This window comes from Tachypleus tridentatus, chromosome 1 (assembly GCF_004210375.1).
Source record: "Tachypleus tridentatus isolate NWPU-2018 chromosome 1, ASM421037v1, whole genome shotgun sequence".
Lineage (NCBI taxonomy): Eukaryota > Metazoa > Arthropoda > Merostomata > Xiphosura > Limulidae > Tachypleus > Tachypleus tridentatus.
Window position 1 is genome coordinate 153,686,882 of NC_134825.1, and position 26,237 is coordinate 153,713,118.

The following is a 26,237-nucleotide window of genomic DNA, read 5'->3' on the forward strand; positions in this document are numbered from 1 at the left end:
GTCATTAAAGCCTTCTACAAAGACAGAAATGATAATGCACTTTCTGTATTCAATTTTCGGACATTACTTATGGGATAACCTGATATATATTAAGACTAAACAAGGTGATATATGACAACTTAATCTTTTCATTATCCCACTATTCGTTGGTAAAGAGTAGCCCAAGAGTTGGCGGTGGGTGGTGATGACTAGCTGCCTTCCCTCTAGTCTTACACTGCTAAATTAGGGACGGCTAGCACAGATAGCCCTCGAGTAGCTTTGTGCGAAATTCCCAAACAAACAAACAAACTTCAGCTTTGCAGATGTTTTGCCATCTAGTGGATAAAAGTATAAGTTTACTGTTGAAAATTAATTTAACTGTGTAATGAGGGGTGTCGAATCGAATTCGTAGGAATCACTATCACTGGTTGGGAAATGTTTAAGAGAATGTTCAGCCACATTACAGCTTTCCTATAACATAACTTATTCTCAAAGCACAGCATTAACATCCTTAGATGATTTAAAAGTACTTTATATTAATATTTGTTTTGTGTTTAAACGTATTTTGATTAATATTCTGGTAATATTTATACAAGCAATACTGTGGTCTTACTTTAACTACTTTTTACTTTTGGAACTAAAGATTTTATATTTGTAAGATATGAATCAAAACAGATGTTATTCTACTGTATATATATATATATATACACTTTCACAAGCCCAAAGTGGCAAAACGGCTATTTGTACTCTGTCTACCACGGGTATTGAAATCCGGATTCTAGCATTGTAAGTTGTAAGTCTTCAGATCTGCCGCTGTGCTACTGAAGGGGGGGGGGCGTAAGTTAATAAAAATGGTTTGGCAATCAATTAAAGCGCTTTGAAATATTATTCGACAATTTTATACAATGACAATCACTGTATTGAAATTTCTTTTCAGATACATTGTACTACTATGATTAAAAAAAAATCCCGAGTTTTATACTTTTGACAGGTGTGTGTATTTTCTTATAGCAAAGCCCCATTGGACTATCTGCTGAGTGCACCACAAGGAAACGATACCTTGATTGTAGCGTTATAAATCCATTGACTTACTACTGTACCAGTGAGGGGCTTTTAAGAAGTATTGCAGTGTTCACACAAAGTACAAGTTCAGTTATTTGTCGTATAATTCAAGATCCTAAGTAATACATATAATATCTTAAATACAACAAATATACAAATTATACAAATAAAATAGAATTTTTAACGACGTTAGGTTTAAAAATTGTCAAAGAACTGTAGTTTATGTGAATTTCATCAAAGCTAGCCGACGGCGTAGATAAAACGTTTTTGCCAGCAATATATTTTTTTTTGGTGATGTTACATATTATAATTTATCTCTGACGGGTCTCCAGTTTATTATGATACGTATCGCGATTTGAAATAGCCTGAATTTTTAATTTTAATTTAGAAGTTAATTGAATGTCGATATGCATTAAATTTATGATATGCGCCAACAAGACTAATGTACATAATTTTCTTTCTAAACACGAATATATTTTAATATACAAAAACGGTGGACTCAGCAGATAACCCGATGTATCTTTGGTATAAGAAAAAACACGCATATACAAACAAAAATACAATTTATAATAAAGAGTATTACAAATAATTATTATATCTCCCACAAAGATACTTAGTGTCCTCGCAGAAATATTAACATTCGAAGTTAAATCACTGAAGTTAAACGCTTTATAATATTTGAAATCTATACACGTTCTTGATTAATTACCTATAGTTTTCCGCTTGATAAGCGTTTATCACAGTTAAAGCTTTCGAGATTTATAGTATATTAGCTATGGCAAACCAACAATGTAATACTGTCGACGCGTCAATTTGTAAACATTAAGGTGAGATTCTAGAGATTTCAATTGGCCCAAAAATATGCTAATGCTTTCGTAAACACATACTGTTGATTCCTAAAGTCGAGAATCTTACAGAAAGTTATAGAATAGGCGGAAATTTCGCAATACAGGCTTAACAATATGAGTTACATGCATTTCTAAATATATTTTTAACTAAAACAAATACCGATATTAAAATAATTACATGACAATAAATTTGTTACACAGGAGTAATGATTTTCACATCTCAATATGATTACTGAAACCAAATGCCTCGATATTTTTTGCTTAATTTATGAAATTTTTAATTGTATTAGAATTATAGCCTATGCATCATTAATCACAGCACCCCGTTTAGTTTAGTTTTACTTTATATTTTTGGAATTACCTACAAAGCTGCACAATGAGCTATTTGTACTCTGACCTCTACGCGTATCGTTTTTTTTTTTTTAATTTCGCACAAAGCTACTCGAGGGCTATCTGTGCTAGCCGTCCCTAATTTAGCAGTGCAAGATTAGAGGGAAAGCAGCTAGTCATCACCACCTACCGCCAACTCTTAGACTACTCTTTTACCAACGAATAGTGGGATTGACCGTCACACTATAACGCGCCCACAGCTGAAATTGCGAGCATGTTTGGCGCGACGGGGATACGAACCCGCGACTACTACGCGTATCGAAACCCAGTTTCTAGCTTTGTGAGTCCATAGACACTTCGCTGTGCTACTAAGGAGGAAGCTTATTTTTTTCAGGAATCCCTCTTCATCTGCTTGATTGGATGGTCCGTATCGAATCATTTTTAATCTTTAATTTGCTTCTGTCTATATAATTTAGAATGCTATAATTACACTTTGAATATTTATTGAAGAATTCTATCAAAATTAAACCCTCGGTTTAGTCCATAAAGAAATACATTTTAGAAAAAAAATTAACATTATAGATTGTTTAATGTTGTTTAAAAGCCGCTTTAATTGGATGAAAAATAAACAAACAAAAAACGTACGTTAAATTTGAGGACATTTCCAACAGATATGATGTTTTTATTGAATGGTTAAAGAGAAGAAAAAAAAAGAATCAGTATTGCGAGTTCTCTAGTTAGTGTTGCCCTCTAGCAATGAAAACAAGTAAGACGTCAAAACTCGTAGAGTGATGTAAGTCAGGTGATGAATACAGTAAAAGGGCTAGTAGTAGTATGCTTGAGCATGATGTGAAACTGCTAGCCTGTTTACCGTTACTGTTGCCTAAAATGCTCTTACATCTCACCATCATTAAGTTGTTTTAGAAAACCTATAGGAAATGGACCGTTTAATCATGTCGAAATCTGGAAGATATGAGTATCCCTGTCGAATCGAGGGCTGGATGAATGTTTGCGGTGAGTATTGTACTTCTGCATTTTCGATTTGAAAATTCAAATTTGTTAGCCTAATTTCCGCCCTTTTGCCAATTTAGAGCCTGCCGTCATTGTTCATTAGGCCAAATTGTAGTGAAACTGGAATTTTTTTGATCATTCAGAAACGTTTTATTTTTCACTAAACATTTTACAGAATGACTTTTTTGTGTTCTGAATATTCAAACAAGAAAATATTATCATCTGCTTATTTTGATATACTATTATGATAAAATTCTTCGTTTCTGAAGTTCCAGGCATGAAAACAATTAATACTAAATACCTAAATCTTTATTTTAACATTTAATTTTAAAATGAAGCAAAGGGTAATTTTCTCATTTTTAATTTTATGTACTATTATTATTATTGCTTTTTACTTCGTTTCAGTAAATGTGATAATAAAGAGTTAGGTGTTTAGTATTAATGGTTGTTTTCTGCTTGGTCAAGGCTTAAAAGTCGAACAATTTGTTGTAGTAATACAATGTCTGATATACAATCATAACATTAACAAAGCTGTCGAAACTATTAGGAATGATGAAACGTGCTAAATTTGAATTTGATCGCTGATGAGAAAGTTGTTACCGTTACATAGATATGTTGATAAGTTTTCTTAGTCCTACTGTAACTAGGTCTGTTGAAGAAATGAATAATAGTATTTATGTTTTTAATATAAACCAACGTTTCTCGAAGTTGAGTTCTCGAAATCCGTGGGGGCTCACGAATCATATCTGGAATTTTATTTAAAAAAGTGATTTATAGAATAATATTTTTCCTAATTTTAAACTCATATTGATTAAAATATTTGAGTTTGGAGTACAGCTTTTCTTGTACGTAGAATCTTATTTTTTTGTCAGAACAAAAATATCGATAGATTTGGAGATCCATGAGAACATTTTAAATTAAAAGGGGTCCTTGGGTTACTAAAGTTTGAGAACTATTGATATAGACATTTCTAGAAATTTGTGAAGCTGTTCGACCGAAAGGAAGCTTAACGTTACTTGATGAGTGCGTGACCTAATATATGGACCTTTCTAGAACTAGAAGAAATGTGGTATGAGCGTCATTTGTTGGCCAAGCATAATTTCAATAAATTATATAGTTTTAGACACTTGATTAGTGTAAAACTTGAGCTAGGTTCTGAGTCTCTTAGTAGGTTACACTAAGGCTGAAGTAGTGCGATGGTATATGATTTTTGTTTGTCAGTTGATTATTTAAGTTTGAAACACTTAGTATGTGTTCTGGATGACTAATGATACCGCAGTTACTATGGCAGTTGTCACCTATTACTGAAGGCCCTTCTTGTTTTGTTTTGTTTTTAAATTCGTTCAAAGCTACACGAGGGCTATCTGCATTAGCCGTCCCTAATTTAGCAGTGTAATACTAGAGGAAAGGCATCTAGTCATCACTACCTACCGCCAACTCTTTGGTTACTCTTTTATTAACGAATAGTTGGATTGACCGTACATCGTAACGCCCCTACGGCTAAAAGGGCGAGCATGTTTGGTGTGATGGGCCTTCCAGTACTACTCAAGGTACACTCACTATTCGCTCTTCAAGTTATGGAATTTTGTAGAATAATAATAATAATAATAATAGAACATAGAGTTCTATGCGACGCAGAATGAGTTGCTATGCAAACAGATGGACTAGTAAACAACAAGCTTACTAAATTAAAAAAAGACCGGCCTTAACTATATTTAAGCAAACACCCAACTGGTAGCTGTTTTAACTGTGAGGCAGGTTTACACGATATGGTGGTTAGTGTACTTGGAAAGCAATCTTTTGGTTGTAGGATTGAAAATCTTCACTGAGAATGGTCACCTTTTCAGTTGTATGTTTGTTTTATGTTACGGCCAATCCATCTATTCATTGATAAAGAGTAGTCCAAGGGTTCGTGGTGGGCAGTGTTAAGTAGCCACCTTCTCTCTAGTCTATCAGTTAGAAACTAGGGACAGTTAGTGCATATAACCCCCGAGTAGCTTTGCACGAAATCCAACAGACAACATGTTTTAATGATGAAGGATCAGAGTGAAGTGAGAATATGAAGCTTTATCTAAACTTGTGGAAGACGTTGAAAGACATTTCCAGTTATCTAATCTTGATGATCCACTGAAACGATGGATTCTTGGGCACGCGAACGATTTACAGATGCTACAATGAATGGAGATGTGCAAGCTACACAAAAGTAAATTAAAAAGTGTAAAACGGAAAATATTAAGTTAGTGATGAATGAACTAAAGTTGTGTATAAACGTCAAGTCCCTCTGGTGGAGGTCTAGAATAACCCAAACGATCAATTTGACAGTTATTTATTCAGAAGGGAAGAAGTAAACCACATAGATCATTCTTATCTTCACGATATGTTTTCTTTCATTTATAATCAATGGTTGATTCATTGCAGTAACCAACATATTGTGGAAGATGTTGAAAGACGTTTCCAGTTATCTAATCTTGATGATCCACTGAAACGATGGATTCGTGGGCACGCGAACGATTTACAGATGCTACAGTGAATGGAGATGTGCAAGCTACACAAAAGTAAAGTAAAAAGTGTAAAACGGAAAATATTAAGTTAGTGATGAATGAACTAAAGTTGTGTAGAAACGTCAAGTCCCTCTGGTGGAGGTCTAGAATAACCCAAACGATCAATTTGACAGTTATTTATTCAGAAGGGAAAAAGTAAACCACAAGATATGAGGTGTTTTGATGCAAGTTAACATTTCATTTTGCCAGGAACGGAAAATTCTTTGGAAAACAAAAAAATCCTCCAAAATTTTATCAGGAAAGGAAACCGTTTTAAGTGTGTAAAACATAGACATGACATCTGAGACTGCAATGAATCAACCATTGATTATAAATGAAAGAAAACATATCGTGAAGATAAGAATGATCTATCTGCTTTAATTTGAGAAACTCTGCATGTCATGACATAAGTCATGCGCTAGCCGGATAATATTAGTAGCATTTTTCCTTCAGAAGGTTGTACTTAATAAGGAGGCCGAATAAAATATTATTTCAAGGCCTACAAGACATGCGGACACAAGGCCGGTCGTCTAATATGTTGGTTTTATCTCTTGGGAACGTGTTAAATCTGCCCGAGGCAAAATTAGATATTAATTTGTGATAAATTCATCAAATATTTGATAAGAGTTTCTCTCGTTCGTGTCTTGCGTGATAATATATGCTCACGTTGTTACGAAAAATGTGTTTAAATTACTTCGAAAATAATTACTAAAAACAGAAAAGGGATTTCTACGTAACCAACGAGAAGATTTATTTTCAAAGCACATGACTTGTAATGTTTTTATGATGCTTAAACTAAGATTTCGTGGGAAACTTGTAGACTTATGTTAACCTTGTGCTCGAGGTGAACAAGTACAGATGTTAAGTTTAAAGGTTTTGTTCAATAAGATAAAGCAATACAAAAGGCAGTAACGTAATATTTTTATTGTTTATTGGGAGAGTGTAGGTTAAATTTATTTCTTCTTTCCTCTTAATTAAGTGCTTCAGTAATTTTAGAGTTTAGTTTGGATTGCCAAACTAATTTTCCAGTTGAACCGAAGATAAAAAAAACAAAGTGTAGTTCATTTTGCATGTGAGAATAATAAACCTCTTGGTGAGACACGCAGCTTTGTATATAAAACTAATGGGAACACTAAATTGTTAATACAATAAGAAAAATTATTCAGTTATTTAGCGCGTGGGAGAAATGGTTCGCCTTCGGAGCACTTGAACATAAAATTCGCTTTTTTCTCACAGTAAAGTTTTAGCGGAAAGCTGCACACTGAGCTATTTGCGCTATAACCACCACGAATTTCGACTCCTGATTTTTACCTTTATATTGATTCACATTCATCGCTTTCTACCTGTAACGGGGGGATGCTGTTCAGAGTAAGTAACAGCTTCTTGTTTGGAGAACACGTAATCATTTTGTCTATTCCTGTGCTGGTCTAAAGTAAAATGAACCTCTGGTTTCAGTTCATTGCTTGTTGTTTTTTTTTTTCGTAAGGGTTCTTCAAGTAAATATTAAATTATTTTCCAGTTGATTTTGTTTTTGCGTTGAAATATTTTATTTCGAATGCAAAACGATTGTGAATTATATTGTCATTATAGTTAGACCTATTTTTTGTCTCACAAGTCAATGCTAAAGAGGCCTTTCGTTTAATACTAGAACACTTCTGCTAGGCTGGGTGATTAGAAACAAAATTAGTGTGTGAAACAGTATATATGTATGCATTATACAAATTTCTTTGTAAGTATAAGTTTTGTTGCTGATTGTTGTAATTAATAGTGTCTTGATAGCTTAAACATTATTGGCGTTGTTCGTTGACTCCCACTCTTCGTTGGCACAGAGTGGTGGGTGGGTGGTGTTGGCTGTCTTTCTTGTAGTCTGTTACTTCAATACTAACAAAGGCTAGCGCAGATATCCCATGATAACCCATTGACAGCCATATTATACTGACCCCAAAGGCGAGCATGTTTGGTGTGATGGGAATTCGAACTCGCGAATCTCAGATTGTGAGACGAGTATCCTAACCACCTGGCTATGTTGGGCCCTAGTTGTTCGAGGGAGGGTGATTCAAGAAAACCTTGATAATCAGACATTATCAGATTTTGTTGACACTGGTAAATATACATTTTAATCTGTAACGAATTTTGTCTCTGAATCAGATATAAGACACGAGCCCCCATTTTTTTATTGTTACATATCATAATTTATCTCGGATGAGTCCCCGATTTATTGTGTTACGTAATACGATTTCAGATAGCTAGAAATTTTAATTTCAGTGTAGAAGTTTATTTAAATATTAATAGGTATCAAATTTATGACATATGCCAACAAGATCGATACACACTTTTGTTTAACATAAACATATTTTAATATATAAACATAATAATAATACAATCTATAATTACGGTTATTACTAATAGTTATTACAAATGATGGTTTACACACAAGAGTTTTACAAAGTTACATACCAATCAATAATGGTTCTTGTATGCGATCTAGAACTGAATGTTTTATCAATGCCCAGGTCCACGACGAGCAAATTAATTCTGAGTTTTTTCTTGGCTAGCCTCACACGCTTACAAGCTCATTTCTTACCGAAGAAGATATTTAATGCCCTTGTAGAAATAATATCGTCCGAGATAATTCACTAAAGTTGAACGGTTTGTAATGTTCGAAATCTGTAAATGTTCCTGGTCTTCTGTAGTCTTCCGGTTAATAGGCCTTAATCACAATTTTAGTTTCCGAGGTCTATAACACACTTACTGATAATAATAATCCTCTGTCTCTCGACAAGCTGCTTATTATACGAATCTCGCGAGTTTGTAGAAGTTGCAATAATGTTCTAGCGCGTTTTGGTAAAACAAATATTGTTGGTTCTTACTCTCAAGAATCTACAAATTTTGCAAACGTAAGAATCAAGTTTATAAGTTACATTTAAAAATGAAAACTATACTAAAACAAGCTTAGGTATTAAAATAAACGTATAACGGTAAATCCGTTTTATCCTGGATTTGTTTGTTAATTTTTCATATTTTTTTCACTGTGCCAACTATTAAACATTTCAGCCAAAACTGTTATGTCGTTTGAAGCCAAAGTCAAACCGTAATTGGAGGTTATGGCTTTTTTGGAAAATCCGTAATGTTTTTCCAACTTTTCGCAGGTACGTGATATTTAAGGAACTTTAAAAAAAAAGTGTAAAAGAAATAAATACAAACTCTATAATGTGATGTACGTTTTTGAATTAGTGCATAAAAACTCACTAGTGGGTTAGGAGTAAGTCTGTGGACTTGTATGCTACAAACCGAGTTTCAATACCCGTGGTGGGCAAACTAAACATAACCCATCGTGTAGCTGTGTGCTTAACTACAAACAAGTAAACGCTGTATTAAAGGTGTTTATCAAATTCGTATATTTATAAAAATAATTATTTAGTATTCAATCTTTTCATTACTAACATGTGGAATAGACTATGCTTTAAATCGCTTACATGATTATTTTCTTAATTCTTAAACAAAATAGTGAGAAGAGTAAGAACATTACAAAATAACTGTATTCTGAATTGAAGTTCAGGGCTGGACTTGGTCCAACCATTAGCCTGCCTGGGCTGTAAAAACACGCTCTGCGGTTTGAAGCTGTGGGTGGTTTATAAGAATGACTTTAAGTCCCACTATTAGATCAAGGGTTGGCGATGGTTGCTATTGTCCAGCTGCGTTCTCTCTGTAGTATATCATTAGAAAATTAGGAACGACTGTGTACAGATGACCCTTATGGTTGTCTTGTATGAACAAACAAACAAACAAACCGAAACGGAAATGTTAAGAGTAGCCGATCATTCAGTGTAATTTTGCACTTGAACTGAAACTGAGAACCGATCCATCTTTTTCCTTGTGGTGTGTGTGTGTGTTATAATCAATTATGAACTCACCAGCTCAGGATGCTGGTCTTCATTTTGACGGAAAATAGGAGGAATATTTATCTACATCAAAAGGTTTTTGGAACCTAGAATTTATTACCCGTCATTTATCGAGTACTTTATGATTTTTAGCGATGTCTTAACGATGAAAGATAATTCCAAACCTTTTGTATTTTATACTAGAGGTTTTGTAAGGAAAAAAAGTTATAAAAAACGCTAATCGTGTGCTCTCGTTATATCGCTTTGTTTTGTTGTCAAAAACTTGGCTGTAGTTAAGAAAACACGCTTCACATGAACTTTTATGTAAGACTTTATTAACAGGTATTGTTTTCAGTTGGTATTAGCCAAGACATGTGAATGATAACGCGTTGCTTGGAGCTGCGCACAGTAACATTCGTGATCCGTTTGATAGTCTTATATCGTTTACAAATGTCACCATGAGCTGAAAACAACTCAAAACGTTGGCTCCAAGTCACATACTTGCGCCCAGTTATCAAAGTTTAAGATAGGGACTGACTTGTTTGTTATAGCTATTGACTCAATTGTAAGATAAATTTAATACCAGGATTAGACAGTATTGAGGGCCAGGATAAAGCAATGCAAAAAGAATAAGAGGCAGAGAAAACATTGGCATAAGAAATGAGCATAGAAGTAGTTATAAGGGTAGACGTAATTGTTACTATTCTAATGCTAAAAGTAGAAGAAACAAAACAGATGAACTTATAGTATTGGTAGGAATGGAAGCTGTTATAATGGAAGCAACTGAAACATGGTTAAACATAGATGATTTTTATCACAGAAATTTCTCTGAAATACATGGTTACAGGCTGTTTAATGGGGATATAGTATTAAAGAGGAGTGGCTTTCTATATAAAATGTGAGTTATGTCTTGTTGACGTTGAGGATATCAAAGGTAATAGCAAATAGACTGAATACATTTCTGTTTTTAATAGTAGGTATAAAGGAAATAAAAAAAACAAACTTATAGGTGATTTTAATTACAGTCATATGGATTAGGAAATGATAGAATAAAACCGTGAGGGAAAAATATTTTTGGAAACTCTTCAAGATGACTTCCTTCACAAATTAGCCAAGGAACTTGTTAGAGAAAGTACTGTTTTAGATTTATTATTAACTTCAAATATATAAATAATCGAGAAGGTGGAAATTGGGGAACATCTGGGTGAAAGCAATCATTATTACGTTCAATGTTTTGCTGCATATGGAGACGAAGTATAATTATATTTTGGTTACAAATGCCAAAAAAATAATAATAATGAAGGGATGCTGTGTATTGGGCAACTAAGTTATTTGGAGATACTGATAAGTTCAGAAATTTTTTAAGGATAAGTTTTAAAATATTTAAGGTAAACATATTCCTCATAGAAAGAAAATGGTGGCTGTAAGTAAAAACCAGGTTGGCTTACGAATGATATAAGAGATAAAATTAAAAGCATCACACATTTAAGAAATTTAAATTGACTGGAATTATTGGATATTTAGAAGATTATAGAAAGTTAAGAAAGTTTACAGAGGAAATTACGACATCGAACGGATGTATGAATAGGACTCGTCACTGCCAACCCTTTTTTAAATACATTAAGGATAAAGAAAAGGTCAGGATGGATGTAGCACCCTTGAAGGGTGATAAAAGAAGGATAGTATCTGATAATTATAAGATGGTTGGGTTATTAAATTTTGCTTTTTCTTCAGTCTTTACTGAAGAATATTTAAACAGTATTCTAGATCGTGAACAGGTGATAGATGGAAACAAGATCGAACAATATTACTGCATTGATTCTGAGCTGGTTACGAAATGAAACGGAAGTATAATGAACAATAAGGCTCTTCTACTGGGCCAGGCAGTATTTCTCCAAGGATTAAGCAGTATGTCTTCGGATTGACACCTGGTTTCAATAACCGTGCTGGGCAGAGCATAGATAGCCCATTATGTAGCTCTGTGCTTAACTCTAAACAAGATTAAGGATTGTATACGGGAGTCACTTACTACTAGGCCCGACATGGCCAGGTGGTTAAGGGACTCGATTCATTATCCGAGGGTTGCAGGTTCGAACCCCCGTCACACCAAACATGCTCGCCCTTTCACCCGTGGGGCGTTGTAATGTTACAGTGAATCCCACTATTCGTTGGTAAAAGAGTTGGCGGTAGGTGGTGATGACTAGCTGCCTTCCCTCTAGTCTTACACTGCTAAATTAGGGACAGCTAGCGCAGATAGCCCTCAAGTAGCTTTACGCGAAATTCAAAAAACAAACAAACTTACTACTATTACTTTTATCAGTACTTGAATAATGGATTTGAAGTGAAATAGTACAACTCTTTTCAAGGGAGGCGATCGATATTGTCCTAGTAATTATAGGCCGTCTTACATCAGTTGTGGGACTAGTTTTGGAAAGTTTGGTAAAAGATATTTTACAAAGTAATTTAACAAATTTAGAATTTTATTAGATATTCAATGGTGGTTATGAAGCTAGACTCATAATTTGAGGGTCTCGGGCTTAAATCCCCCGGCCTTCTAAACATGCTCGCCCTTTCAACGTAATAATGTGAGGCCAATTTTAGTATTCATTGGTAAAAGAATAGCCCAAGAGTTGACGGTGGGTAAAGACTTCCCTCTAGTCTTTCATTGCTAAATAAGGGACGGCTAGCGCAGATAACCCTCGTGGAACTTTGCGCTAAGTTAAAAAAAACAAACGTGGACCAGTGTTGACCCAAAACAGTATTTTATGTTATTGTCAAGGGCTCGAAACAGGAAGTTTATTGTCTACGAAATTCTCTGTGTTGAACAACTAAAATGAAGTAACTTTACGTGATAAAGTCCCAAAGTTACGATAACGTTACTGTTCTACTTGTTTCCTGCTAGGACAGCGGTAAGTCTGTGGATTTCAATGCTAAAATCAGGGGTACGTTTCCTCTCAATATACATAGCAGATAGTCAAAATGGTTTTGCTTTAAGGAAAAAAACACACGCACTGTTCAACCTATATTAACCTATAGACCTAAAAAAGAACTTGAAAACTCGTTAATTTGGCATGGTAAGTGTGTGAGTGTGCAAGTGCAATTACTTGCACTTGAAATATAAATTTCAATTGGTTTCATTAAAAAAAATTCAAACACGCTCTTTTAAATTTTAGCACAAGTTAAATCATATCCTAGTGTTGTGTTGTGTAACAATATTTTCTATTAACAAGTTATTCACCACTGCATAAGACAGCCATGATATAGTTTAATATAGAATTTAGTTCTTAGAAGTAAGAATGCTTTTAAATGTACTTTTATTGGTGTATGTGAAAAAACACGCTTTTAAGTTGTTATATTTTTGAAAAAGAGAAATGTTTATTTTCGAATTTTGTTTTTGTCGTAATTTGAGATAATGTACGTCTTTAAAAAAACGTTTTTTGAGACGCAGGTTTATTGGTATGTGTAACTGTTTACAATTAATCAGAAATACGGGTTTAATTTTCAATGTTTTAGTAAGTAAATTAAGCCTAGAAAATAATCAGAACTTTTATTTGGTATCGCATATTTTGATGTTCAAAAAGAGTACACTTTATGCTACTTTTGGATTAGGAATATTTTATTCATGTAGATCAGTGGTTCCCAACCTTTTTTATGCCCTGCACCCCTAAAAAAATTTAATATGTTCTCGCACCCTTCAAGTAATTATTTATTTAAGAATAAAGTTGAAGGTGGCCAAAACAAATTTTTATAATGTTATCTCGCACCCCTGGTTGGGAATTACTGATGTAGATGTACAGCATTTTTGAAAGAGGCCATCAAGTTTATTCAAAAAGTTTGTGATTTATATTCCTATCTCAGAAGAATACAATGAAAGTCAGCTATTTACTGTTGTTTAATCACGAGTAATATAGTACAGAGACTATCTGTGAAGTCCCCCTGTGTGCCATTGGTAACTTTACGAATTTAACACGCTAATGTGAAGTGTTCGATTCTCCGCGCTAGACAGATCGCAGATAGCCCATTGTGTAGCTTTGTACTAAAGCAACAACAATTATTAATTATACTTTTCATTTGAATATTAGCATGTATTTTTAACACCATTTTCTTTATCTAGTCTCTCAGGGATTTTGAAGAATTAAAAGTGTTAATATAATAATAATACTTCATCCACAATATTATCGCCATAACCATCACTAAAAACGCGTGATCCAGAGTCATCATGCCGGTTGGAACACAAACAATAATGGTCGGTGTACTTTATATAAACCGCTTATTAAAACAACAGTTGTTATGGTGTGAACACAATAAAGATAAATGTTGCTTAACTGAAAATGCTATGAATGGAGAAGTATTATTAAAAGCATTTCATATCTAAATTTTATTTATAGTACAGTTAGACTTATCGATAAATTAACAGTCTAAGAGATTTAATAACATTTTAATTATATGAGTTTGTTTCAGTTTAATGTATATTTAGAAATGTGTTTCTTATATTGTTAAATGTGTAATGCAGAATATTCTTGAGTGTAAGAACCAACAATATATGTTTTACGAAAACACGAGTGTGTCTTCGAAAATTGTGGCCAAGTGAACTTTCGAGAATGTTGCCTTAAAGTTTGTAAATCGACACGCCGAGAGACAGTTAAAAGTTCGGAAACTATAATTGTGATAAACGCTTATTACTCGGAAAACTACAGATATTTAATTAGGAACGCTAATAGATTTCGAACATTATGTACCGCTCAAGTTGAGAGAATTAACTTCGGACTTTAGTATTTTACGAAAACATTAGATATTTATCTTTCTCTGTGAAAAGTTAGTTTGTAAACGACATTACGCCAAAGAAGAATATCGCTAACTAGCATTCCCGTCAAGTGATGCGTGTGTTTTCTTATAGCATCGGGCTATCTGCTGAGTCCACCGAAGGAATCGAACCCCTGATTATAGCGTTGTAAATCCACAGACTTACCGCAGTACCAGTGGGGGACCGAGTGGGGAGCGAATGGGTGTATCAACATAAAGTTAATTCATTCGTCATGTACCTAGACCGTCGATAAAATATTCAGTTCCAGATTAGATAGAAAACTGAATACTGTTTGTGAGTTAGTAAAATATTTGCATATAAATCATTATTTGTAATAACCGTTATTATAAATTGTATCGTTTTTTGTATATTAAAATATATTTGTGTTGAGAAAGGAAATTATGTGTATCAATCTTGTTGACAAATATCATAATTTTAATACATATCAACATTTAATTAACTTGTTTAAATTCAAATTCAAATTTCTGGTTATTTGAAATCGTGATACGTAACGGAGACTCGTCCGGGATAAATTATAATACATAACAACAGTTAAGCCCACTACAGGTTAAAGACTCAGTCTATAAGTCGATTAAAGATGCGTAAAAACACGGTTTCGTTACTGGGTAGTAATATAGTTTTAATGGCCAACTACGTCTCGCTCACATGAAGTTTTATGTTCGAATATCCTGAATTAAGTTTCTGCTTTTGTTAAAGTGTTCGTTCTCGTGCAATTTATAGCCATTTTATAAACGTCAAGAACATGCAAATTGATAAACGGACCATCATTTTCACCGATCATATCCTGTTTTTAGACAATGAATGTTTACAGCCTTCATCTGAATATTATAATAATCTATATGAATCAGGTCACATTATTAATTCTTCACCTTTGTCACTTGACGATGAGCATAATTGATCATAATAGATAAGTTTGAGGTAATTCATTTCAGCTGTTTAAGGCTATGTGTTGTTTGTTTGTTTTTTGAATTTTCGCGCAAAGCCATACAAGGGCCATTTGCGCTAACCGTCCCTAATTTAGCAGTATAAGATTAGAGGGAAGGCAGCTACTCGTCACTATCCACCGTCAACTATTGGGCTACTTTTTTATCAACGAATAGTGGGATTGACTATCACTTTATAACGCCCCCACGGCTGAAAGGGCGAGCTTGTTTGGTGTCACGGGGATTCGAATCAGCGACTCTCGGATTACGAGTCAAGTGCCTTAACCACCTGGTCATATTTAAGGCTGTTCAGTCTGTAAAGATAACTGAAGACAGATTGTTTACGATTACCGTATTATCTGTAAAGTGTCCTATTCCTAAACAAGAAGTAAGCTTGTGAAAGCTTATTAACAAAATCTATTACTTAGTTATTATTGTTCAACTGACAGTATTATCTAACGTACTGTGTGTTTGTTAACATAATCCTTTATAACAATATTAACTGATAGGTGATTATAATGCGAGTCGTGGATTCGAATTCCCGAGCTCGCATTTTCAATCGTGTGGGCGTTATAATGTAACAAGCAATTCTACTGTTCGTTTGTCAAAGAGTAGTCCACAAGCTGGCGGTGGGGGACAATGAGTAGCTACCTTCCTTGTAGAATTTCAATGCTAAAACAGCCATTGTATAGCTTTCCAAGATATTCGAAAGAAACCACAATTGAACTAATAGTTTTATTAAGTGGATTATCTAATAATCTAATTGATAGTGTAATCTGACGTAAAAATTTAGTCTATTTGAGAGTTTTATCTAACTTAAGGTTGTTGTTTTTTTCAAGAAAGCGTGAATATCCGTGAAGCGGGTAACTTTTGTATTTTCCATCGGAGAGTAAAGTACATTTATTTTGTAATATAACCACAACAAAGCTAAGTCAGCTAAGTCAATAATGTGTGTTCCATTATTATTAATTACTTTCTGCCAATGATTAACAAGCTTCTGAATGTTACTTCTATAATATTCTTGTGGTTTGGAGACAAAGAATGTAGAGGGTAGTTTTGACATCTTCATGTGTTCCAAGCTTTTTTTTCACCAAGACAGCTCTGCAAACTTTGGAATTGATGATAATCAGATGGGGCAAGGTCTGGAGAAAAAGGAGGATGTGGAAGCTTTTCTTAGTCTAGCTCTTCAATCTTTGCTGTATGGGGCTATGCATTATCCTGGTGTAACGCAACATCTTTACGATTGATCAAAGCAGGCTTCTTCTTTCAATACAACATTCAAACACTCTAACTGTTGACAGGAGAAGAACAGAACCGATTGTTGGCGATGTTTTAATGAGAGTTGGATGGAAAAATAGATTACAACAGGATTTTTCGCGAGCTTAAATTATGCTAAAATTAACCATGGACATGTATCGTAGCAACATTAAACACGGAACAAACTTTGTAATAGGAACAAAATACAGAAGTATTCTCCAGCACTTCTATCTTGAAACTACAGTGCAGCTAATCTAATCATGGGATCTCTGTTGGGGAATGTTAAGTGTGGTTTATATAACAGGATTTAAGCGTGGCAACACAAACAGATTTAAGGCAGATTTACTGTTGTTGGTACATTAGAGTAGGATTAGATTTAATATTAGAACTGGTGATTGTATGTAGAGCTGTATTAATTAAATGGGATTAATCCTAGTGGTGCTTTACTGTTTGTTTTTTCTTTAATTTCGCGTAAAGCTACTCAAGGGCTATCTGCGCTAGCCGTCCCTAATTTAGCAGTGTAAGACTAGAGGGAAGGCAGCTGGTGTATTACTAACAGATTATACATAATTCTATAAAAGCGTGTGGCTTTATGCAGTATTCTGTTTAATAAGAGCCAATCCTAGTGTTATGCTATATCAGTATTGGACATGATGCCATCGTAGGTGATTATATGTCGTGCCGAATTAGAGCAGTCAGTGTTGTTACTTGTATAATGTAGCAGGTACGATATTGTTGTAGCGGTTTTGGATTTTTGTAAAAGCTGATTTTCCTGAGTATAATATGGTATAACGTTCTGCTGTTTCTCTTTAAATCTTCTTGTCATACTGTCCTCTCGCACAAAAAGTAGTGGTACTTTGAGGATTTTTTGTTTAGTTCACACTTAAAAGTGAAAAAATAAACTAAAACTCAGATTCAGTTTGATTCACACATTAAGAAAACGACGTAAAAACACGCCGATTACTCAGTTTGCACAATTTTTTAAAATACATTTCAGTCAATAATGTTTTATTTGTCGTAACGTTTACAAGAAGTGAGTTATTTTGTAGGCATGGGGGAAATGTTCTGTACACAGATTCATTTTTTAAAAATTTACTAAAATGACAGTATAGATATATGTTTTCAAGAAGTGACCGATTTATAAAGTGTTAAACTCTGAAATATGGGTTATTTTTTGCTGTATTTTTATGTTTGAAATAGATAAACCAGATGTATGTGAGTAATAGTAACCACAACTGAATTATAAATATATACGTGTCTAAAGATGCAAACTTTTCTATATCCAGTTTTGCCAATTTAAAAAAACATTATATTAGATATCTCAGAAATCAAATTCCACAAAGCATATTATAGTACCATTTTGATAAATTGATGCATGCCTGTCAATACAATGCTATTGGCAAATCAGATTTGAATGGAATAGTATCTACCACGCTTTGCATCTTGTGTATTCATTTATTTTAAGAGTTTTGACATGTAATCAATAAGATATTACAGCAATTCGTGTAGAATATACCATGCACGAACTGGAAAACAAATCACGGTTTACATTAAAGCCTGTTAGAAACTAAATGGTATTTACATATTTATAATATCGGTCAAACTTTATTGTCAGTAGACAATACCTACTGAATAATGTTCTTGCAATGTATTTGTTACTGTGTTTGTGGCTGAGGGTATGGAAACTAATGGGATCTATATACTTGTATATGTAGTTTTGATTTGACGTTTAGAAATTTTTAAATGATAATGTATGTGCTACTCCCCCATAGTTTGAGAATTTTCAGGAACTTTTATGGCTCCATAGAAATATACCAGGAGTTTTTTGTTTTTTTTACTTTAGTAAAAGATACCGACGTGAAAAATATTTGTTCAGCGTATAAAGTATATCGTTGAAACTTGTTAACCCTAGCGTCAAGTGATATGACTAATGCCCCTCACCCTCTCTCTCTATTACAGTAGGATTACTAGTAAAACTACATTATAAAGAGCATAGCCAGGAAGGGAGCAAATGTGCTCAGTCTCCCCTAAAAAAGGTATTATTTTTCGGCTTTTATATATAATAAATCTGCTTTGTATCAGTTAATAGGTCCGACATGTCCAGGTGGGTTAAGTCGTTTGACTCATAATTCGAGGGTCGCGGGTTCTAATCCCCGTCGCACCAAACATGCTCGCCCTTTCAGCCGTGGGGGCGTTATAATGTGACGATCAATCCCACTATTCTTTGGTAAAAGAGTAACCCAAGAGTTGACGGTGGGTGGGGATGACTAGCTGCATTCCTTTTAGTCTTACACTGCTAAATTAGGAACGGCTAGCACAGATAGCGTTCGTGTAGCTTTGCGCGAAATTCCAAAAAACAAACAATTATTTAATAAAAAATAAAACTTCTATAAACACTTGCATTTGATTTGTTTTGATGGTCATTTTATTAAAAGATTTAATTTATTTCAGGTTTTTATTTTATTGCCCTCCCCCTTAAAATTGTCTCTACCCCTGAGTGGAAAACCTGGCTACGCCACTGACGTTATAGCGTAATTAATTTTATTAATATACTATTGTTGGATTAGATCAGGCCCGGCATGGCCAGGTGGGTTAAGGCGTTCGAATCGTAATCCCTGTCGCACCAAACATGCTAGCCCTTTCAGCCGCTGGGGCGTTATGATGTGACGATCAATCCTTATATTCGATGGTAAAAGAGTAGCCCAAGAGTTGGCGGTGGTTGATGATGACTAGCTGTCTTCCCTCTATTGTTTGCAAAATTAGGGACGGCTAGCACAGATAGTCCTCATGTAGCTTTGCGCGAAATTCAAAAACAAACAAACCTCTGGATTGGATCTGGTGCTATAACAGTGTTACTGTATGTAGAGCTACATTAGAGGCTTAGAGCAAAATTCATCCTGGTGTTGTGTACTACAGGATGAATAGACATGATATTGTTCCAGTGTGTTTATATTGTTAGATGTACACCACTGTTTACGAGAGTATTATTTAGTTTATATGATGTAAATGTTAAAGTAAATTAGTTTTAGAAACTATAGTTATGACACGTCTAGTTACGTAACTGTTTACAAATCATTTGTTGTCTAGTTAAATTTTTGTTAATTTACATCGTGTTACCCGAACCTTTTGATATTTTTTCGCTGCTTTAAGTAAGTATTGTAACATCATATATCTAGTACTGTGTATAAAAGTTCTAGGCTTTGGTCGGGTAATATATATACAGGCGACCCAGTTAGTGCAAGTAATTAATTTAGTGAAAGTAAAACAAAGTAGTGAGAGAGATAGTCATAAAGATCCAGACTGTTTCTAAATTTAGTTATAAAGAATGTATAGAAGTGACTTTTAAGGTGTAATAATGGTAGATTATAATGTAATAACAGGATATAGAAAATAATTCTTGTTAATTGAGTTATAAAGTAAGTGAACCAGCCTTTGGGGAGTTTTGATGAGTTATCAAGTTAGCAAACGAATAAGTGATACCAGTAGCGATTAGAGCACGTGACAAACATTAACAGATGCCAACAAATTCCAGTATGTCAGTGGGTGAAGGCTGTGTCAGGGACCATAAAGTGAAAGTCCTACGAGCGCAGTAGTACAGGAGGGAGAACCAGTCTAGTATCTGATGAACGGATGACAGCGAGAAAGTTTCCCATAACAAGAATAAAGGTGGACATTCGATTATGTAGGAGACTTTGAAGCCATGTGTAAGAGGATACCCATCTACGACATGATGATTGGAAACATACTAGGCAGTGGAAGAGTGGAGGAACCAGACAGAAAGGAGACTAATAAGGCATATGGAATCAGCGCAAGAGCTCAAGAAAAGAAAAGCAAGCAAAATATCAAACCCCTTAAAGTTACATCTCGAATGTAGGTCTACAGGAACTGAAAGGAGCACAGAAGAGAATCATTTCATTGCAGAAGTTTTGAGACAGTACTAGGGAGAAAGTTGAGCACAAGATCAAAGTGAAGAGGACTTAAAGATCAGAGGAGTGAAAGGGACTACTATACCAGACCTATGAAGGTAGTTCTGTCGGGGAAGTTAAACAGACCATAAGACTAACAGAATACCAGACTCAAATGATGGAGTTGTCTTGTGAGTTGATTGTGGGAGATGGCAAAAGGAGATAGCAGACAGAATCATCAGCTACTTCCGTTGGCCGGGAGTCATCGGAGGTGTGTCCAGATTCTGCAAGTCATGTGACATCTTCCAGAATACAGTAACTGCGAATCATTTGTTATGTAGTTCTGTTGTTGTGAATTGACGTCATTTAATCTAACCTTCTGAATTTTCCTTTTTCCTTAAAATAAGTATTATTGTGTCATATATCTAGTAGTGTGTACAAAGTTCTTGGCTTCAGTAGGGCAATACATAAGCGCCCAAGTTAATGAATGTAAGACAAAGTTAGTGAGATATACAGTCAAATAGATCTAGACTGTGTTTGTAAGTTTAACCATAAAGACTGTATGGTGGCGTATTTTAAAGTGTGATAATCGTCGGTTATATTGAAATAAAATCGTATAGAAGAATAATTCAGCCTGTAAACTGGGTTCTAAAGTAACTGACTTAGACTGTGGAGACTTTTGACGTAAAAGAGAATTATTTAAAGCTCTGGATGCAACTGTAATGATTAACTGTATAGTGAACATTTGTAAATATACGTTTGAATTTTTTTTAATAAATATTTTAAAACAAATGGATTGTGCTGTTCGTTTATTGTTGAAGTTTAATACCATCAAGTCAGAGGCAACTATTGCTTAATAATCTCGTCCATATAATGACCTGACAATATATATAGCTACATTAGAGGTTTAGAAAAAAGTTAATCCTGGTGGTACACTTCAGGAGGATTAGACATCATAACCAGTATGGTTTTATTTATAGCTACATTAGATGCTTGCAGCAGGATTAATCCTGGCGTTATTTAGACACGTATTAGAGCAAGAATAATTCTAGTTCATGCAAAATGTGGTAATGTTGCTTTAAAATAACTAATAAATTTATAAGACGATTTAACAAGAGGTTTTCTGCGGCATGGTTAAGTGAAAAAGCATTAGAAAAGAATTAGACGTGTATAGAGTTCGACGAGATTTAATATAGAACTTGGCTAGATGAAGAACTGCCATCTGACAGAATTAAGTATTGGGGCACTATGTAAGCATTATATGTGGCGTAATAGTAGGAATAAATACATATAACTAGATTATAATACCTTTTAAGAAACATTTAAAGACATCCAGATTAAATATTAACTTTCACAACTGTAAATCGATGTATACATGACCTTACTGTAAAAAAAACAGAACTAGAAGAAAGCATTTAAGTGTTAACTATTTCTGTTCAGACAAAACAAGCCAACCAAAAACTGGGGTGGAAACCACAGGTAGACAAGTTGCAAGAGTTGACAATGAGCCATGTCCTGTGATGTGAATAACATGTTGTATAACATTCTTAGTATTTATTTAGGTCATGCTATCAAACTAGGCGGCTCACAGCTGTCAGAAATCAACCAGAACTAGATTCTTTCTCTTTTATTGCTTTTCAAGCTTGTATTTTATATTTTCAGATTTCGATATTGCTTCAGTAGTGTTAACACGCCAGGTAGATGATGGCTAAATACGAGGTTGTAAGATAATATGATAATAGAGAATAATATGTCAAATTGCAAAATGTACATATGAAATGACACAGTTTATATCTGTTAAAATCTGAATTAGCTAAAGTGGATTGTTAAAGTATGCATGTGCGTGTATTCAAATGGACAGGCGAAAGAAATATATGCATAAATACAATAGTATAACTCAAATTTCATGATTAGGTATAGATAATACGTACGTATGATACTATGAAGTTAGATAGGGAGATTTCTCTAGCATACATATTGCAGTATTTGTATTATAATTATAAGTGGACAGTGTTTCCTGTTTGCTCCAGTATGGCTTAATGCAGAGGTTCCTTATTTTTTTGCTTTTTACTGAGGCCAACGTTTTGAAATTCAGTAGGCATAACGGTCCATGCTTAATATTATACGCTTTTATAATGTTTAATAAATGTAAAATGGGTATTTTAGGCATACTTTAAGCGCAATTTTAAAAAAATACTATAGCGTTTCATAAGTAGTACATTTATTTATCAGGATGCTTTGTACAACTATTATTTATTCCGTAATTAACTAAATTAGTTGTTAAATATTTAAAAGCTGGTACAAGCAAGCTGTAAGAACTTGAAAAGAGAGAGAGAGAGAAAACAAATTTGTTGAAACATTTTAAACAGGAATGGGACCCAGATGTTGTGTGATGGTTAATGTGCCGGATTGATAACAATATCTAACACAAATTATGTTCCTGGATAGTATGTGTTATTTGTTAATTGCTTATATTGTAAAAGTACAGAAAATGGCCATTATTCCCTTCAAACTTTGCTCAAGTGACCTGGATAATGAAATTTAGAAATTAACCTATTTTCTATGTAAAAATGGGCAAATTTGCACATTTTCATTTACATAAGGTCTGAATAAAACAACATATGAATCAAGATTTACATGTAATTATACTAAAGTTATACAAAACTGTTTAGAAGCGAGTAGTTTTCCGAGATTTGCGACTGTAATGTAAATCACGTTCACGTATCAGCCACCAAATATAGTCTCCCATAATGCTTCTGTTATACACTCCCAGGTCACAAAAGCAAAGATCGAAGAGAAAAATAGATCTTTTACATTTACTTTGGGCATAAGCAATTGGGAAATAACACTTTCTGCTCAGAAACAAGAAAAAGTAAAAAGTTTGTTACACAGTGTAATTACAGCTAGCCGTGTGTTATAGCCAAGAAATCAATCGTACTATTCAGTTTAGATTATAGGTGAGTACTGTTGACTGATTCAGTCCTCTGGTAAGCATCTGTAAATTAAGGATATCTTTGGTTGATGCTTGTGGTCTTTGACTCGCCCATTTAGTTTATGTGGAGCTATATAAGGCATTGTTCACGTTGAAAATAAATTGTTACTGACTGCTTGCTTAAACTGTTGTTCTGCGAACCATGCTAAGCAAGTTGCTGTGGCTTACGATTTGGAAACTTCAGAGCTATTTATTTACATGTAATTATAATATATGTATATTATTAATGTATATTAGGGTAGTAATATATACATCAACGACAATAACAACAAAGGATTAATCTTGCTAAGTAACTTTAAATTCATTATTAAAGTAGTGTATCCGCAAGTATGCTGTAAAAGATTATACATTAGAATTTTTGATGATATTTATAAATCCACTTCCTAAGCATGAAGTACTTAAATACAGGGTGTTCGGAAAGTCACTGTGCAGTTTTGAAAGCAGCGATAACAGCATTCATTCAGTCTATTTCAAGCCAGCAACTGATAGCGGTGTTTAGAAACAAAATAAGAAGGATCCAAGCCTGTATTGATGCCAACGGGGGTCACTTTCAACATTATTTATAATTGTCATTCATATTTATCTCCTGTATTTTATATTGAAACATGCCTGTTAATAACTATATAAGTGCACAGTGACTTTTCGAACACCCTGTATTTTGCGTATCGCAGCCCAGAGCTTCGTTTATGTGGTATAAAGAAAGTAGCATTGAATTTAGGTTTATAATATTATAATAATATTATGATCTAGTAACTGCGCTAGTCTTAAAGCAGAAGTAGAATAAAAATCTGGAAACGTCTTTTTTTTTCTTCTTTTATTGCTAAACACATAAACTATAATTATAAACTGGATCATTTTTAGCACTTGTTTAACGTGCTAAACGCTCATTCAATGTTATAGTTCTACACAGCAATTATGCACTATTACTATCCTGATTAGCATTTTCTTTTTAAGTGTGGAGTATGTAGGCATGCCATATTCTCTTACCATCTGTAGTGATCCCCCCCCCCGCTTTTAGTGGCACAGCGGCATGTTTGCAGACTTAAAACGCTAGGAACAGGGTTTCGATACCCTTGGTTGGAAGAGCACAGATAAACCCATGTGTAACTTTGTGCTTAATTTTGAAAAAAAATCTACATTGATATATTTTTCTAAGGTATTGATTATTTAGATTCCGCACTGTCATAAAGGCAGCAGTTGTTCCGGGATGTCAAATATTATTTTGTTCTAGCTACCTCAGTCCTTTGTTCGTTTTTTAGACGATGCTTTCTTGCCTGCGAAAACCTATGTTAAAACTAGTTAGAACTGTAATATTCTCTGCTGATCGAAGGTATGACTTCAGTTGAATCTTATAGTTCACCAGTGGTCAGGGAACAGAGGTAAGGAGGTGATGTTGCCCTGTAAAAGAAAAAAAGCAAGTCAATATTTGGAATACTGTTCGGCGCCTGTCCTGTGACTGTGGATTTTCTAGGGGTATTTCCGTACCCTCCACAACAAATTACACGGCTTTGCAATTGTTGATTCCAGTCAAGGTATTGGATTTATGTAAAACTATCAACCTTTGGCCCTTATTATGGGCCGTCTGTGTTTTTCGATAGTTATAAAAGTTTGGGATGTCAGCCTTGATCAGTAGATTATTTGGTGCCTGACTAGTGAATGGGTGTTCACGTTTATGCTGACAACAAAGTATGGGTATTGGATTTTTAGACCTCAGCCGTATTCTATAGTCCGTTAGTCCGGCAATGGCAGTTGGGTAGTTGAGAAAAGAAACAGTGATACCACCAAATTCTTCGGGAGGAGCATCATAAACTTAAAAGTATAGCCCCTCATCTCAGTTACTAGTGGGGCGAATAAAAGCTGTTGTTTCTGAGCGCTTCCGCTAGTCCTTTGAGGTTTACCGCTTAAGACGTGATACCGATATAACTGACAAGCTTTTCTTCTCTTTGGAATATTGTTTTTGTAGAGTCCGTTCAGCGTTTAGTATTGAGGTAATACAACTTGTAAGAAGGAAAGACTTTTAAGACTGTGTGTAGTCGCATGTGGGTGTGCTTAGTTTTCAGTGTTTTTGTTCCATGGTAAATAAAGGTTTTGATCCTCTTACATAAAGTGTACAGACTTTTATTTCAAAGATTCTCACTCGTATCGAAAACTCACTCAGATATTCGTACTGGTGAAGTTCACGAAGTCGAACTTGCAGTTATTCACGGGTACTTCTATCGAGAAACTTGTTTGGAAATAAGCTCGATTTGATAATTGTTGGTTTGTTTGTTTGAATTTCGCGCAAAGCTACTCGGGGGCTATCTGCGCTAGCCGTCCCTAATTTAGCAGTGTAAGACTAGAGGGAAGGCAGCTAGTAGTCATCACCACCTACTGCCAACTGTTGGGCTACTCTTTTACCAACGAATAGTGGGATTGACCGTCACATTATAACGCCCTCACGGCTGAAAGAGCGAGCATGTTTGGTGCGACGGGGATGCGAACCCACGACCCTCAGATTACGAGTCGTACGCCTTAATACGCTTGGCCATGCCAGGCCCCTGCAGATAAGTACGTCGAGTCAGCTGTTAACAGAATATGATGTTTTATGAATAATTATTTACTATCTTTAAAGTTTTTCTTGTGTACTTACTCTCGATTTAATAATTAATTTACTCACTTTCCTGTTATTCATTGTCTACGAAACT

General features: G+C 34.5%; 1 protein-coding gene across 4 annotated transcripts in view; it reads left to right on the plus strand.

The window, feature by feature from the left end:
- The first annotated feature begins 3,011 nt into the window (after nt 1-3,011).
- The window catches only part of LOC143227828 (ras GTPase-activating protein nGAP-like), a 215,607-nt gene continuing 192,381 nt past the window's right edge, over nt 3,012-26,237 (plus strand). For 2 of the 4 annotated variants that reach the window (XM_076459102.1, XM_076459112.1), the window contains exon 1: nt 3,014-3,233. In XM_076459102.1, the coding sequence (XP_076315217.1) occupies nt 3,158-3,233 (76 nt within the window). In that variant the 5' untranslated portion in view covers nt 3,014-3,157. Of the gene's footprint in view, nt 3,234-26,237 lie in introns of all 4 variants that reach the window. The other 2 variants (XM_076459160.1, XM_076459169.1) reach the window with 2 other exon arrangements.